The 16,506-nt window shown below is 39.8% G+C and overlaps 1 protein-coding gene across 1 annotated transcript in view; it reads left to right on the top strand.

Annotated features, from left to right (window-relative positions):
• The window catches only part of LOC125896823 (uncharacterized), a 30,127-nt gene extending 13,914 nt beyond the window's left edge, over positions 1 to 16,213 (top strand). The window contains exon 6 of the mRNA XM_049589695.1: positions 15,931 to 16,213. Within this exon, the coding sequence (XP_049445652.1) occupies positions 15,931 to 16,213 (283 nt within the window). The remainder of the gene's footprint in view (positions 1 to 15,930) is intronic.
• The last annotated feature ends 293 nt before the right edge of the window (positions 16,214 to 16,506 follow it).

Below are 16,506 nucleotides of genomic sequence, written 5' to 3'. Positions count from 1 at the left end.
TTTTTCTTCATTTTGTTTTTTTTAAAGTCTATATTTTGCTTTACAAAAACGTGAAAAAGCAGCTGTGACCAAGCTATCACGAGGTGAGCAGCATTGTAAGCATAATTAATAGCGATATACTTTAGTTTGTCTGTGTGTTTTTGTATGCAAGCGGGTCTGCTGCGGTCTGCTGACAGTCCAAAATGGTGGTGGCAGGACGAAACCATGGGCGAGTCTGTTGCTATGGGGCGTTCTATTGAGCTTCGCCTCTTGGTATCAATGTCCTGATATGACGCCATTATGCTGTGCTTTGTGAGTGAGGTGCTGTGTTCAGTAGCAGTAACAAACAATGGAAAATATGAGCACTCTCAGAGATAAAAAAAAAAACTGTGGAGGTGCACGGCTCTGTCAGTCTTTAAAAAGGCCAGCAGCACTCAAGTGCCCATCAAACTTTTTGTCCGAAAGGCCCACTGGCATACTGCATACTACTACTACGTACTACCACTAGATAGTACTCCTACCTACTAAACAAGTTGGGTCCATTCGGACATACTAAAAGATTGGTGGGAAAACACTCCATCTGCTGGCAGATGGAGTGTTTTCCATCTGCAGATGCCTACAGATGGAAAACACTCTGCAGATACCTGCAGAGGTACTGCACATGTGCAGTACCTCTGCTCTGTCAGCGGATGGAGGTGCCTATGAAAGCACCCCATCTGCTGGCTTGGCTGAGGTATTGCGCCAAAATGAAAGCTGGCCACTCTTGACCCACCAGCAACATGTCTGCAAACTCTCTCATGCTTCTCAACACTTTGCACTTTGAAGATCCTTTATATTGTTTTTTTTAAATAATCCAACCTGTTATGGTGATGACAACCATCATTATCACTTCTCATAAGTGTCACAAAGCTAACATCATGTGTCAGTCAAGTGATTAGTTCATTGAATATCAATATCTAGACACAGCATTTCCACCAGCACATTCCGTCATGTGTGTAGGCTGAGTCACTTTGAACACCTGTCTCCTCACACAGTACAATGACATCCAATAAAATTGCTCTGCCATGATGTAGCCTACTTTCATTATGCCAAACTTAATCATCATTTGTTTTAACAGTACTAGTATTTATTATTATCATTACTTATTTAATCGTTGTTTTTTTTGTTGTCTTTTGAATATATATATATATATATAAGTAATGTAACAAAGTGTGGTAGTTACATCTGTATTGATGCGCTGCTCCAGCCGCTGGTTGCCGTTGCTCCGCCACGATGTTTTGAATCTTGCCGAGCGGTGATCACGCTGCATTTAAATAGGAGACTGATGAGAGCGGTAACATGCCGTGCAACGTCTACAATGAAGAAGAAGACGGAGAAGAAGCCTGTGGTGCATTTTGGGTAAGTAGTAGCCCTGCAGTATGCTCTGCCATCATACTACAATGTAGGCGTGTTTAGTAGGGGTGGTAGCATACTGCTCCTCCCTACTACGGTTTCGGACATACTACATACTAATTTGGTCTACTACAAGCCATACTACTTGGCCTTTCGGACGCAGTCCGGCCCTGCGCTCCAATACCCATACTACCATACTATTTAGTATGCCAGAAAAAGAATTAGTGTGTCCCAATATATAGTATGTCAGATGCAGTATGCCAAAAGTACCAGGATGTTCTACTACATCCGGCCATATTTCGCAGTATCGCATATCATACAGTTTTGCAAGAACACAGATACAACATTCAACTTTATTGTGATTATAGTATAATCAATGTTAGGGTTCAACTATGACTACAATATAGAAGATTCTACCAGTATAGGCAGTGGTGTACGTGTGGTATAAATAATGAATGAATATGACTAAATATGAATACACTATGGGCCAGGTATGAGCAGAATAGACTAGTAAATATATAAATAGTAAAAGTCAAATACATATTAAGTAATGTAGTAAGAATGTGCAAGCATGTTACACTACAAATAAAAGTAATGTGAATGTAAGGCTGCTTCACGTGCAGACAGAATATAGTGCCAGCAGCTGCATAGCTGTAAATATATTTAACAACAAACATCTGCCAGCAACAGAGAGCTGTGTGTGAAGGGGGTTAATATGCCTACTGGTGACTAGTTCAATAGACAGGTCACTAATAATAGGCTCGGGACTGTTTACGTGAACATGTCAGTTTATTAGAAACAACAACATACATTACGAAATAACAGCAACAGAGCTCTCCAGCACCTCCGACGGTATGCGAGAGGAGATTTGCTGCATCTCCGAAGTACAACAACACAAAATACTCAAATGTGGCGCTACGGACGGCAGCGGAAGTGAGCTAGAGGGTCGGAGTTCAGGGAGCGATGTGATGGTGTCCCAATAGTATGCATACTGCATGCATACTACATACTACACTACATACTTTTTAAGGGCAGCTGCAGTACATACTAAAAGTATATAGTAGAAGTATGCAATTTGGAATGCAGGGCGGGTCTTCATCAGTGTGTGAGGGTGGAACAGGAAATGACATATATAAATACTTGTGCTTAACAAGACACAGGTGTAAATTAATTATCAGTTAGCCTGACTGCTCACTTAACTGACAGATGGTCAATATAGAATAAAACAAACATTGTAAAAATACATAGAAAAAATAGAAACTGTGAACAGGCATGAAATTCACGATGAAATTCATACCTTTCTCAAAAAATCATGAGAGGACATGCTCATCTCGCAAGATGAATTTAAGTTTCTTTTTCAAAAGTATCCTATACGTCCTCAATTATACACTGTTATGTTCTGTAGAGTCAGTACCTGGACGTCCCATTGTGTCAGGTACTTTCTCTTGATCTGTGCAGATGAAAAATGCAGCTTTAGTGTTAGAATGTTGGTAAGATGTGTGGCTTGTGGAAAATGAACCCAGTATTTACTTTAGTGACTATAGGGCGAAAGAATTGACCATAAATTGTGATCACGTTCATTTTCCTCATTGACGACAATACATTCAGAGCTGCTGCAAGTCTCCTGTGGGGGCGTGGCGCTGACGTCACTGAATCAGGAAGTGAGTAGAGTGGGGTATCTCACTTTATCCAATATCTCTGAGGCAACACACCTAAGTCCAGGACAGCGTCACATCGGTGATCAACCTGTCCAACAGACCCCTGTCCGAGGAGGAGACATCCACCCTGGCTAAAGGTCTTTCTTTTGTCCCTTCTTATAAAGCTGAATCATTTAAAACTAAAGTTGAACTGTTTAATTTTTTTTTTAAGATTTTTTTTTGAGCATTTTGCCTTTAATGGACAGGACAGGTAAGTGTGAAAGGGGGAGAGAGAGAAGGGGGGATGACATAGAGCAAAAAGCCACAGGCTGGATTTGAACCCAGGCCGCTGCAGCAACAGCCTTGTACATGGGGTGCCTGCTCTGCCACTAAGCCACCAACACCCTGAACCATTCAACTTTTTAAGATCAATCAAATTCAAAGCTTTTTTTGACAAAGGGCCCACTAATGTTCCATTCTCCTCACAGAATCTTTTTGCAAATCCCGCCAAACATGAGTCTTCTCCACCTGACCCCGCCCAGTCTTATCCAGCTGTGAGCACGAAGCTTAAGGCCAAGAGTACTTTCATTCCTCCAGCCTTGAACCTTGCTGTTGCCACATTCTGTAGGCTCATGGAACAAGAGGTGAATGGTTAGTTTAAAGCTGAAAAGAGACTGCATTCAAACATAAGCCCAGGTGAGCAACAAGCCATAAACAAACTCTGTAATGACACTGATATCATTATTCGTAGGGCTGATAAGGGGGGTGCGGTGGTTGTTCAAAGTACAAAAGCCTATAGAGAAGAGGTTTTGAGACAGTTGAGTGACAGTTCTTTCTATGTTTCTCTTTCATGTGACCCTACTATAAGATTTCAAGATGAAATTCATACCTTTCTCAAAAAATCATTAGAGGACATGCTCATCTCGCAAGATGAATTTAAGTTTCTTTTTCAAAAGTATCCTATACGTCCTCGATTCTACACTCTCCCTAAAATCCATAAGGGTTCTGTTGAGCCAGTACCTGGACGTCCCATTGTGTCAGGCAATGAATCCTTAACTGAGCCCAAACTTATTCATGGGAAAGTTTGAGGAGGATTTTATTTATGATAACAATCCATTTCTGCCCTTCGTAAAATATTGGTTTCGCTACATCGATGATATTTTTTTCATATTTTCAGGTACTGTTACTCAAGTCGAAGACTTTAAAATTTATATGAACTCTAGGATGCCTACTATCAGGTTCTCGCTTGAGTTTAGCTCTAATTCAGTTTCTTTCCTGATGTAAACGTGTGTAAAGCTCAACAACTGACTACCAGTGTGTTTAGAAAAAAGACTGACACTAATAGTTTCCTACACTTTGGTAGCTACCATCCACCTGGTCTCAAAAAAAGAAAAAAAAAAAAAGTCTTCCGTTTAGTCAACTATTGAGAGTTAAAAGAATCTGTAGTACTGAGGCTACTTTTAATATTATTTTATAGGAGTTTTGTAACAGATTTTCAGCTAAAGGTTATGATAAAAAGACTCTTGACAAGTGCCTGGATAAGATAAAACAAGGAGACAGAAAGTCATTGCTGTCCTCTAAAACACGCTCTCGAAAAGCTTCACGTTTAGTCTGTGCCACTACATTCTCTAATATCTATGCAGACATTAAAAATTGTGTCAAGAAACATTGGTATATCTTAGCAAGGGACCCACAGGTTGGCCATTTGTATAAAGACTCTCCAATTTTTGCCCAAAAACGAGCCCCTAATTTGAGAGACAAACTGGTGAAAACTGACTGTTTTGTTCGCCCACAACATTTTCTGTCTTCACTGCCCAATGGGAATGTCCCCTGCCCAAATTGTGTGCATTGTAATGCTATGATTAAGGGTAATTCTTTTATACAAAACCCAAAACCAGTGAAGTTGGCACGTTGTGTAAACCGTAAATAAAAACAGAATACAATGATTTGCAAATCCTTTTCAACCTATATTCAATTGAATACACTGCAAAGACAAGTTACTTAATGTTCGAACAGGTAAACTTTGTATTTTTTTTGCAAATATTAGCTCATTTGGAATTTGATGCCTGCAACATGTTTCAAAAAAGCTGGCACAAGTGGCAAAAAAGACTGAGAAAGTTGAGGAATGCTCATCAAACACTTATTTGGAACATCCCACAGGTGAACGGGCTAATTGGGAACAGGTGGGTGCCATGATTGGGTATAAAAGCAGCTTCCCTGAAATGCTCAGTCATTCACAAACAAGGATGGGGCGAGGGTCACCACTTAGTGAACAAATGCGTGAGCTGATTGTCGAACAGTTTAAGAACAACATTCCTCAACGAGCTATTGCAAGAAATTTAGGGATTTCATCATCTACGGTCCGTAATATCGTCAAAAGGTTCAGAGAATCTGGAGAAATCACTGCACGTAGCGACAAGGCCGAAAACCAACATTGAATGCCCGTGACCTTCGATCCTCAGGCGGTACTGCATCAAAACCGACATCAGTGTGTAAAGGACATCACCACATGGGCTCAGGAACACTTCAGAAAACCACTGTCAGTAACTACAGTTCGTCGCTACATCTGCAAGTGCAAGTTAAAACTCTACAATGCAAAGCGAAAGACATTTATCAACAGCACCCAGAAACGCCGCCGGCTTCGCTGGGCCCGAGCTCATCTAAGATGGACTGATGCAAAGTGGAAAAGTGTTCTGTGGTCTGACGAGTCCACATTTCAAATTGTTTTTGGAAACTGTGGACATCGTGTCCTCCGGACCAAAGAGGAAAAGAACCATCCAGACTGTTATAGGCGCAAAGTTCAAAAGTCAGCATCTGTGATGGTATGGGGGTGTATTAGTGCCCAAGGCATGGGCAACTTACACATATGTGAAGGCACCATTAATGCTGAAAGGTACATACAGGTTTTGGAGCAACATATGTTGCCATCCAAGTCTTTTCATGGACGCCCCTGCTTATTTCAGCAAGACAATGCCAAGCCACATTCTGCACGTGTTACAACAGCATGGCTCCATAGTAAAAGAGTGCGGGTACTAGACTGGCCTGCCTGTAGTCCAGACCTGTCTCCCATTGAAAATGTGTGGCGCATTATGAAGCGTAAAATACGACAACGGAGACCCCGGACTGTTGAACAACTTAAGCTGTACATCAAGCAAGAATGGGAAAGAGTTCCACCTGAAAAGCTTCAAAAATTGGTCTCCTCAGTTCCCAAATGTTTACTGAGTGTCATTAAAAGGAAAGGCGATGTAACACAGTGGTAAAAAGTCCCCTGTGCCAACTTTTTTGCAATGTGTTGCTGCCTTTAAATTCTAAGTTAATGATTATTTGCAAAAAAAAAATAAAGTTTCTCAGTTTGAACATTAAACATCTTGTCTTTGCAGTGTATTCAATTGGATATAAGTTGAAAAGGATTTGCAAATCATTGTATTCTGTTTTTATCTACGATTTACATAACGTGCCAACTTCACTGGTTTTGGGTTTTGTACATCCACACTCTGGTCGTAAATATCCAGTGAAGAGCAGGATTTCCTGCAAGACCAAATTTGTAGTCTACCTTCTTAAATCCCCGTGTGGCCTGTGTTATGTTGGTAAAACAAAGAGAGAACTCAACACCCGCATGTCTGAACATAAAAGCAATATTAGGAACAAAGATGAGAAGTCTTCTGTGACAAGACATTTTCACAGTGCTGGACACGAAGTTTGTACCCTCAGATATCAAGGTATAGAAGAGATTAAACATTTAAAACGCAGTGGCAACAGAGAAAGAGTTTTATTACAACGTGAAGCATTCTGGATACATACACTTCAGACTGAGGCATGAATGAGGAACTCTTATTAAGTTGTTTTCTTTGATCTTCTGTGTACTTTTTGCATTTTTGTATATTCTGCTGCAGATGTTTTATATAAGATTTACTGTACCTCAGGAGCAGCAACATGGTACTTTATGTTTTTACTGTGCCTGTTAGAATTTTTCACACTGCCAATAGTGTACTAAGCACTCTAGCACTTTATCTATTTTTACTGTGCTGGCCTTCTTGTAATACTATGTGGTCTTGGTACTTTACTCATCCTTACTGGGACTATACATCATTGTTGTGTCCAATATAATGTTTATGTCTAGTACTAGACTATTAAGATTGTTGCGTGTTCATAGGGGAATTAACTACTCATATGTGGCACGTTCTATTCAGTGCCTCGATGGGTACCTTCTCTCCTATTATGCCTGTTCACAGTTTCTATTTTTTCTATGTATTTTTACAATGTTTGTTTTATTCTATATTGACCATCTGTCAGTTAAGTGAGCAGTCAGGCTAATTGATAATTAATTTACACCTGTGTCTTGTCAAGCACAAGTATTTATACATGTCATTTCCTGTTCCACCTTCACACACTGATGAAGACCTAGTGTCAAAACACATTTAATGAATGATACCTACCAGTCAGTATAACAGAAAATGGGCTTGCCCAGTCAATTCCTGGTTTGTTTGTTTTTTTTGTAGAAAGTTAGAATCTCCCTTTCACGACCTTCCTCAGTGGATCTGAGATCAAGCCTTGCAACCAACTCTGGCTTGAGTTCAGCATTGTTGAGCAAGTGACGTCGAAACATGTTGGCTGCTTTGTAAACATCAGGCTTTGCTGTCCTCTCTGAAAATCAAGGCATTATAAGTGAAAACTGGACAACAATGGTAAAAGAAAATTTAAAAAAAAAAAAAAAAAACCGTTGATTTTAGACTTTAGGACAGCAGCTAAAAGTTCCTTCTATTTTTGCACCTTCAGAGCTACTACTTTGAATTTCTTCAAGTGGATGTTGGTTGCTTGATGAGCTAGCAGCAGCTGAGGTTCCTGCCTGGGTCTCTTCTGAGCTTCCTGATGGGGTATTCTCAAAGGTTTCTTCAGTAGTTGAATCTGAATTATTTTTTCTTAGAATGATAGCAGGAAATTGTTAATACACTGAAGAAATCTAAAACACAATCCATAACAGTTCAGTGTGTGAGACACACTCATAAAATAACAATAAAAAAACAATTTTGTCAACTGATGTTTTAGGATAATAAAATGTCTGTAGGACTTCACGATTTACACCATGTAAATTTTTGTATAAACAAGTTGTTTGAGGAGTGAGGGTCACACTGGGAGGATCCTAGCATAAATGAGACAATAGTAACATAAATATGCATCAAGCAATCAAACATCTTTCTTTACATTAGAGCTTGGTGGATTTTGTACAGACATATTTCAGTTGTGAGGGTTACTGGCTGAGGATTTCCTTACCAATATTCTATCATACTCTAAAGAATCAAATACTACATACTACTAAACATAGATAATACTAAACAAATTATTACCTGCAGGTCAGTATCTTTTTGGAGTGGCCTTATGTAAATCACAGCTGTCCCCACTCCAAGTTCTTTGTTGCACAGGCCCTCTGGAGTATACCCATCCTTTGGGCAAGGAATGATTTCCAAGACCTTGGACCTTGGAGAGCCTCGGCTCCGCAGGAGTTGAAACCCACCACAGTGCTTTAGTTGTGGAAAGTTCAACTCTCGGTGATCGGAAAAGTCAGATGCACCACAGTATTTATCTGAGGAAAAAACAAAGCAGTATTATAACTGGCTTGGGGGTAAAATGTAAACATTTGTGCGTTAATACAACATCATGGACATGTCCTAACAGCTCTACTCAGCATAACAGTGCTGGTACTGCCCTCAGAGGTGCTTAATAGAAAAAAACCCATGTTAATACACATGCACCTGTTTGACTGAGATGTAATTTCTCTTTGAGTGAATAAGATGCACTTTTTAAGAAGAAATAAGATGTACAATCATTTATTAACACATTTGAGATTAAAATATGTAAATATGTACAATGTTTACATTGTACATGTTTTATTCATGTAGTAGTTTATTCATGTAGTAGTTTTGTAAATTTTAGTGATGCTTGTCTTTATTTTTCAGCAGTCTGTAAAAAGATAGCTCTGCTCTCATGTTGAATATATTTGTATAGTCAATCGCACAACAGCTCTTTACAATTTTACATGTGGTTTTTGTGTTTTCATGGATTCAAGCTATCAATCAATCAATTTTATTTGTAAAGTCCTATATCACAAATCACAATTTGCCTCACAGGGCTTTACAGCATACAACATCCCTCTGCGGATAAGCAAAAACTCCTCAAAATAAACGCTTTAACGGGGGGAAAAGAGAGAGAGATGCAGGACAGACGGTAATGACAGTAGCTTACAACAACACTAATGAAAGTAATAATATTATAGTTATAGTTGTGGCTACTGTGGCACAATATGTTGAAAGTATATATTAATATCTGGCAGTATACAAGTGTGACAATAATCATATGTGTATAATAACAGTAGAAGTATGACTAATGACTAATGATGGCAGCAGCAGCAGGAGGCATCTGGCAGGACCACGGCAACAGCACAACTACACACGTCACGCTATCCAGGCACCGCTGCGATATGAGTTAATCTGAGAGACAGTGGAGCACAAAGGCTCCGGAGAAGAAGCCGAGTTAGTGACATCCAGAATGGCCGAGTTAGCAAGATGCAGTTACAGGATACGAGAAAGAGAGAGAGAGAGAGAGAGACAAGGAGAGAAGGTGCCCGGTGTATTATAGGGGGTCCTCCGTCAGACTAGGCCTAAGTCAGCCTAACTAGGGGCTGGTACAGGGCAAGCCTGAGCCAGCCCTAACTATAAGCTTTATCAAAGAGGAAAGTCTTAAGTCTAGTCTTAAATGTGGAGAGGGTGTCTGCCTCCCGGACCGTAACAGGAAGATAATTCCACAGGAGAGGAGTCTGATAGCTGAAGGCTCTGGCTCCTGATCTACTTTTGGAGACTTTAGGGACCACGAGTAACCCTGCGTTCTCAGAGCACAGTGTTCTGGTGGGATAATAAGGCACTATGAGCTCTCTATGATGTGACAGAGCCTGACCATTTAGAGCTTTATAAGTTAACAGTAGGATTTTAAATTCAATTCTGGATTTTACAGGGAGCCAGTGCAGAGAAGCTAAAACAGGAGAAATATGATCTTGTTTCTTAGTTCCTGTTAGTACACGTGCTGCTGCATTCTGAATTAGCTGGAGAGTTTTTAAGGACTTACTAGAGCTACCTGATAATAAACCAAGTGCCTGCCACACTTTGCACCTAATTTAACAGAAGTAACTCTCGCTCAGTACACTCTAGCTCTCCTGGAGGTACACGCTAACTACAGGGAACCGGGCTGTATTATGAAGTTTGCACTGTTATCCCCTCCTTAGTGTCTAAGTAAACCCTAGCTCTCCTGGAAGTACACGCTAACTACAGGGAACCGGGCTGTATTATGAAGTTTGCACTGTTATCCCCTCCTTAGTGTCTAAGTACAGTCTACTACCATTGTAACTAATGTGTAATTAGAGCCAGTGAGTTAGAACACAGTTACTTCAATGTTTCACAAGATAACATCATCTGAAAGCAATCCAAAGACGAAACTAAGTGTCCCTGACAACATAAAATAACATATTTCTACTGGTTTTTGTTATTTACGTTCAGTTTTGTTCCTTCTGTTATAAACTGTTCAATTTAGTCTTGATCCTTTATTGTGATCCGTTTGGTTTTTCTAAGTCAAAAATAGTCAGTCAAGTCAGTTTCAGTTGACAAATGTACTTTTTAAGTCAAAAGTCAAGTGGAAAAGATCATTGTGGTACTACTATCATACTGGAGTGTGACACCCAGTGATGGAGATGGAAGAATGTATGAGCTCCTCCGGATAAAAGGTGATCTTGATCCAACTCCTTGGGTCAAGGCAGAGATTGGGGTCATGGGTGGCTAGCCATCTCCCTCGTCAGGTTGAATGTCAAATCCACGTGTAATTTTCCACAGAATCTCTAAAAAAACATCACCTGTGCAGAAAGAGAGGTATTACTGTGTTGCATCATCAACTTCAATTTCTTTTTGTGGTCATTATCATTATTACGTAAATACATCACAGTAACACAAAGTGAGCAAACTTTTAACTGTAAAGTTTTTCTCGGCATGGAATACTTTATCCTGTCTTTACATTTCACATCATGAATCATTAGCCTTTTAAACCATAACAAGTGGATTACATTTCCTTTTGAACTACAAAGTTTGTGTTTTTAAACATTCTTAACTGTTTTCCACTTAACTATGGATAACAAAACGTATTTCGAAAATGTAGGCTACATCAGTGCACACACCGTATTACACTTGACTATTCATCGATCAAATAGCGTTCATGACCCAACTGTAATGGTTATACTGTAAAACACAGGGAAAGTAGCGGGGGAAAGTGAGCAAAGTGAGTTACTCTGAGTTGGTGTAAAGTAGGACGTAATTGTATGGGAGTTACGCTCTCAGACGCAGCCTAGTTATACTGTAGAACACGGGGGAAATAGTGGGGGAAGTGAGCAAGAGTTACTCTGTACTTCTGTGGAAGTTGGTGTAGAGTAGGACATAAGTCAACAGGAGTTACGCGCTAAGAAGCAGCCTAGTTATACTGCAAAACATGGGGGAAATGGGGGGGGGGTTAAATTAGGTGCAAAGTGAGCGGTAGGTACGCTCTAAGTGAGCGGTAGGTACGCTCTAAGTCGCGGGCCGTATTATGTAGTGTTACCAAATAGTTTGTTATTGCGTTAGATTGTATTGGTTTATTGATTCATTTCGTTAGGCTAGTAGTTGAATTTATTTATACTGAAAATCTAATTGCTGTGTTTAAGATAAGATAAGATAAGATAAGATACACCTTTATTGATCCCACAATTGAGAAATTCCAGTAATTCCAGTTTTGTATTGTTTGTAATTTAGTTAGTGGTGTTTGTATGTTATCCCCCTTTTTGTTGAGATGGTCTGATCAGCCACTGTGTGTGTCCTTTTGTGTCCAGTTCAGTAGGTCTGGTTTGTCTTTTGTTGGGCAGTTACTCTGTTAGTTCGTTCAGTTAACTCACTTTATATTGAGTCTATATTTCTTGAGTTACATTCTGTTAGGTTGACCTCTTTTATGTGCCCAAACCTTTGTTATATCTTTTGTAAAATATTTTTCTTTTGCATTTTTTGGGTAAATAAAACCCCTTTTTTCTGAAAAACCACCTGTGTTCGTCATGCTTGCTGGCTCGGTCCCTTACACTTGACATTATGCAATACATACTTGTAGACCTAACTGGGAATGTGATTTTCCTTTCCCCTAGACCTGCCCTCTTTTCTCTGCTGGGGTTGGGACCCCACTGTCCTTTCTTTTAGCCAGGCAGAAGAAAACGTGAGTGTATGTGGTCTTTTTTAATTTTTTGGTCATGATGGCTGGTGAGGTTGACTTCCGTTGTACACCTCATGCAGGGTAAGAACTGAACAGCCTCAAAACCTCTGCTGGAAGAAATATAGGGAAAAAAGCAGAAGATAAATTGAACTGAATTTAACTTTATTTTGAATATGTTAAAAAGAAGAAACAGAATGAAAAAAAAATAACAATAAGGATATAGAGTAGTTATACATAAACATACAAAAATAAATGGTGAGATAAACATACAGTCCAATAATTCCTTTGATCAATGGATATTTGTTTGCTTAAAAATTTAATGCAGAACAGCAAGATAATAATAGAGGCAAGTTTACAAGTTTACAAGCGTGTTTGTTGACTGCAGCTTGTTAGCCATGGCCTCCAGGCTTATTACACACTGATGTCAATAGGTACTCCATATCATATCAGTTAATCTTAGCTGTGCATAATATATTAATTTCACGATGCAGATTCAATATTTGACAACCATATTTTATGGGTTAGAATCAAACGAAGACAGCTTTGTATGTATGAAAATTATTTAACGTGTCGATGTCACAGGGTTTCCCCCAGAAAAGTTGCTGGACTGTGTGGTATTTATTCAGTTTTGAGAAATCACAATGTCTACAAAGTATAAGCTCAAACTGAGAGACACTGCACCTGCTGCTACTAGCTTAAATAACTGTCAAGTCAGCAGACGTATTAACTCCGTAACTCAATGAACAGCCCATGAAAATTTTACTACTCTGAGCTTTCACATAACCCGCTTTCTGGAATACCCCCTAGGACTAGTTAACGTCAGACCTCATGTATTTCCATTGAAACAGAGAGAACACTAGCAAAAATATTTTATATTTTGAGAGCGTATTGCTTGACATTATGGATAAATTTTGATTATGTATTTTTATTGGTAGTTGTTGTATAATCGCATTATTACACTCGAGGGTGTGCTTTACCATGGTTATTGTCACTTCAGTGATGCAAACGGAACTCGGCACCAATGCTTAATTAAACGCGCCACACTGATGTCAGACCTGCTGTTGTTGACGTTTAAGTTAGTTGTTTAAACAGATAAATGGTTACTGTGAACTTTCTAACCCACTGTAACTGTAACCTCAGTAAAAAAAAATCACTGATGCTTGCCTGGCGGGCCCTAACGCTGGATTTCCACTGGATGCGTGTCCGTTGCGGAACGGCAGCGCTGGTTATCCGCTGCGTCCTCTGCCGTCCGCCAATACCCACCGGCTGCGTTTGCTGTGCGGTGTGGTGCAGCTCCGCCAGAAGACATCTCGGTGCACTGCCATGATTAATATCTCTTCGTCCATGGTGTTCACGGGGTGAAATGACGTCTGAAAACCTCTGACCTGTTGACTTCAGGCCTGCCTCTGCCCATTAGTTTTTAAGGTGTAGTGCAGGGAAATATGATCCGCCGTGAACACTGTGTGTATTATATTTTGAAAATTAACCGGATGTTTTATCGTGTTTCTGTGCACGACTTCCTGCCCCGCACGATCTGCTCTGTGCTGAATTGCTGCGTTGTGCTCTGGCGTCCGGCAAAAATAGAAGTCCTGCGTATCTGTTGCGGAGGGCTCCGGAGTGCCGGAGCTGAGACGGAGCCGGAACGCAGCACAGCCGCAGCCTGTGGAAACAAACATATTGATTAGAATGGAATCCTATCGGCTCCGCTGCCGTGCCGGAGCGGAGACGCAACCAACACGCATCTGGTGGAAATTGGCCTTAACACTCAATAACAGTGTATCTCGTGCTGTAACGACATCATAATAAATCCATCCGGCAACTGCTTGTTATTTTGCTAGCTTTTCTTGCTAAAATCTTACCTCGAGCATTGTTACAGCACTCAGGAGCAGAAGGTGTTGAAGAAAGACTTGAGTCAGAAACTGCTGTTTGCGGCTCAACCTGATGCTGTTCCAAAGCAGCTGCGGCTGGAAAGGAAAGGAAACTGCCTTCTCTTCTCGGCGCTTCGAGGCTATTCGCGGCGCTTCCGCGGGCAGTGTGGCCCTAGCGTTAGTCAATTTGTGAAGCTACATGTGATCTTTCTGTTTGCCAATTAGCTCAGTGGGATAGAGGATGGTTCTTGGTGTTGAAGATTGTGAGTTCAAACCTCAGCTCGTGCAACATTTCCATATGAGAAATCTACCTCAACTTTTCATAAAGGTCCAGTCCCATGCCAGATGTCCTCAACTGGAAACACAAGCCAATAGTCCTGATGGTGGCGCTACAGCAAGCCACTAAATTTCAAAACTTTGAAAATTCATAACAAATCAACCATATGTGCTACAGCTTTGGAACTTTCACTTTGAAATTTGCTTTTCCATGGCATGGATGGCTACTGTCTGGCACCCTGATGCTTGGCTTTGTCAATTTGTGAAGCCACACATGAACTGTCACTTGCCAATTAGCTCAGTGAGATAGAACATGGACCTCAGGCTCAGAAGTTGTGAGTTCAAGCCTCAGCTAAGGCAGAATGGATATTCTAATGTGAAAGTCCTATGATCATAGTATGTGGATTAGAGATTACTAAGGTTAAAATAATTATGATCCAGGCAGTTTTGAGGAGAGACAATTACTCTTTATCAACACTTTTCCCTGTTATCCCTTGTCTCTTTTCCCTGTTTATTTGGCTTAGCTATCAGTTAATATGCAGAGTCTATCCAATAGCTACTTTTACATTTTAAAAAATGTTTTCATCTTTTTCACCATGGATAATGTTTAGCTTTGAGCTAGATCAGGCCAGTTTGTTCATAATTGCTAGCAGTTAATGTTATTCTTACTTTCTTGTTCTTGAGTGTTTTCTTTCCTTTGTATATTATGAGTCTGATCACTTCAGCCACTCATCCACAATTTGAAGGGCATGCCATAATTATATGATGTAACTTCTAAGTTGTATTATGCTTTGTTTTAGTGTGTGTGTTGCTCAGAATTACCTAATTTTGCCTAAAATTACCCGGCCCTGACCATTGCTGCGCAGCAGCTATAATTTTATTTATGAGTCAAATAATGCAGCCACATTCTTAAAATGAAAAAGCATTTCTGCAAATGCATTTTAATTTTCAAATTTTACATTTCAAATTGAATTTTGGTATCTATTTGTTGGGGCATATTTTGAAAATTAAATCTCAAATGTCTTTTTCTTTTTCATTTTAATTAAGTGAAAGAATGAGCAGTCTTGAAGAAGAAAATTAAAATGCAAATAGGATGATTGATGATTAATTTTATTTATGAGTCAAATAATGTAGCCACATTCTTAAAATGAAAAAGCATTTCTGCAAATGCATTTTAATTTAAATACTGGTCACGATTCGCTTCCATAGAAGAGAACGCATTTTTCACCCTCCTGTGAACGTTTTTGGAATGAATGAGGAAACAATCATAAAAACATATTGCCTATCCAGTATTGCCATTTTGGAACTATTCTGAGAAACAGTTTTCTGTTTTCCAAGTTGCGAGATGGCAAGTTTGGAAATGGCTGGCTTGTAGGTGAGTCAATTTGTAAAATCCTTTGTAAAATAATTAAATTAAAAACAAGAGCGTGTTTCATATTGATTCATATGTTTAAGGTGATAGTGCATACCCCCTACACCCCTTCCTCTTGACATCTCAACCCGACCACTACCAGAGAGATAAGGTACAACAAGGCCCATATCCGCACACGGAATATTGTAGAGCGCACCTTTGGAATCTTGAACAGCAGGTTCCGTTGTTTGGATCGCACTGGAGGAGCACTGCTGTACAGGCCAGAAAAAGTGGCCCAGATTGTAGTGACCTGCTGCATGCTACATAACATCGCCAAGCAACACGGGCTGGAGCATAATGCCATGCCGGAGGAGAATGCCGACCTGCCCATATTGGAGCAACAACCCAATGCTGCGGGGATGCAGACATGCAGCAATCTCATTTGAACTCACTTCTTGTGAGCTGTTTGGTATATGCATTTATTTTTCTATTTTCATTCAATAATATGTAATGCAGAAATACACCTTGATTAAACATGTTGAAACATGCTGTAGATTAGAATACGAGTGCTAGTGTGACCCAATAAAATGCAGAGCATTGCAAAGTTAAGCAAATCAACATTTATTGAAAAAAAGATGATTGAAATCACTTTTTAGATTCCAAACATTATTATCAAATGAAAAAATCAGTCTCATTAGCGTCTAATTATGTTAAGCCACGCAAAATCATATTAAAAACA

This window comes from Epinephelus fuscoguttatus, linkage group LG11 (genome assembly GCF_011397635.1).
Source record: "Epinephelus fuscoguttatus linkage group LG11, E.fuscoguttatus.final_Chr_v1".
Classification (NCBI taxonomy): Eukaryota; Metazoa; Chordata; class Actinopteri; order Perciformes; family Serranidae; genus Epinephelus; species Epinephelus fuscoguttatus.
This window is presented reverse-complemented; position numbering and strand designations above follow the sequence as displayed.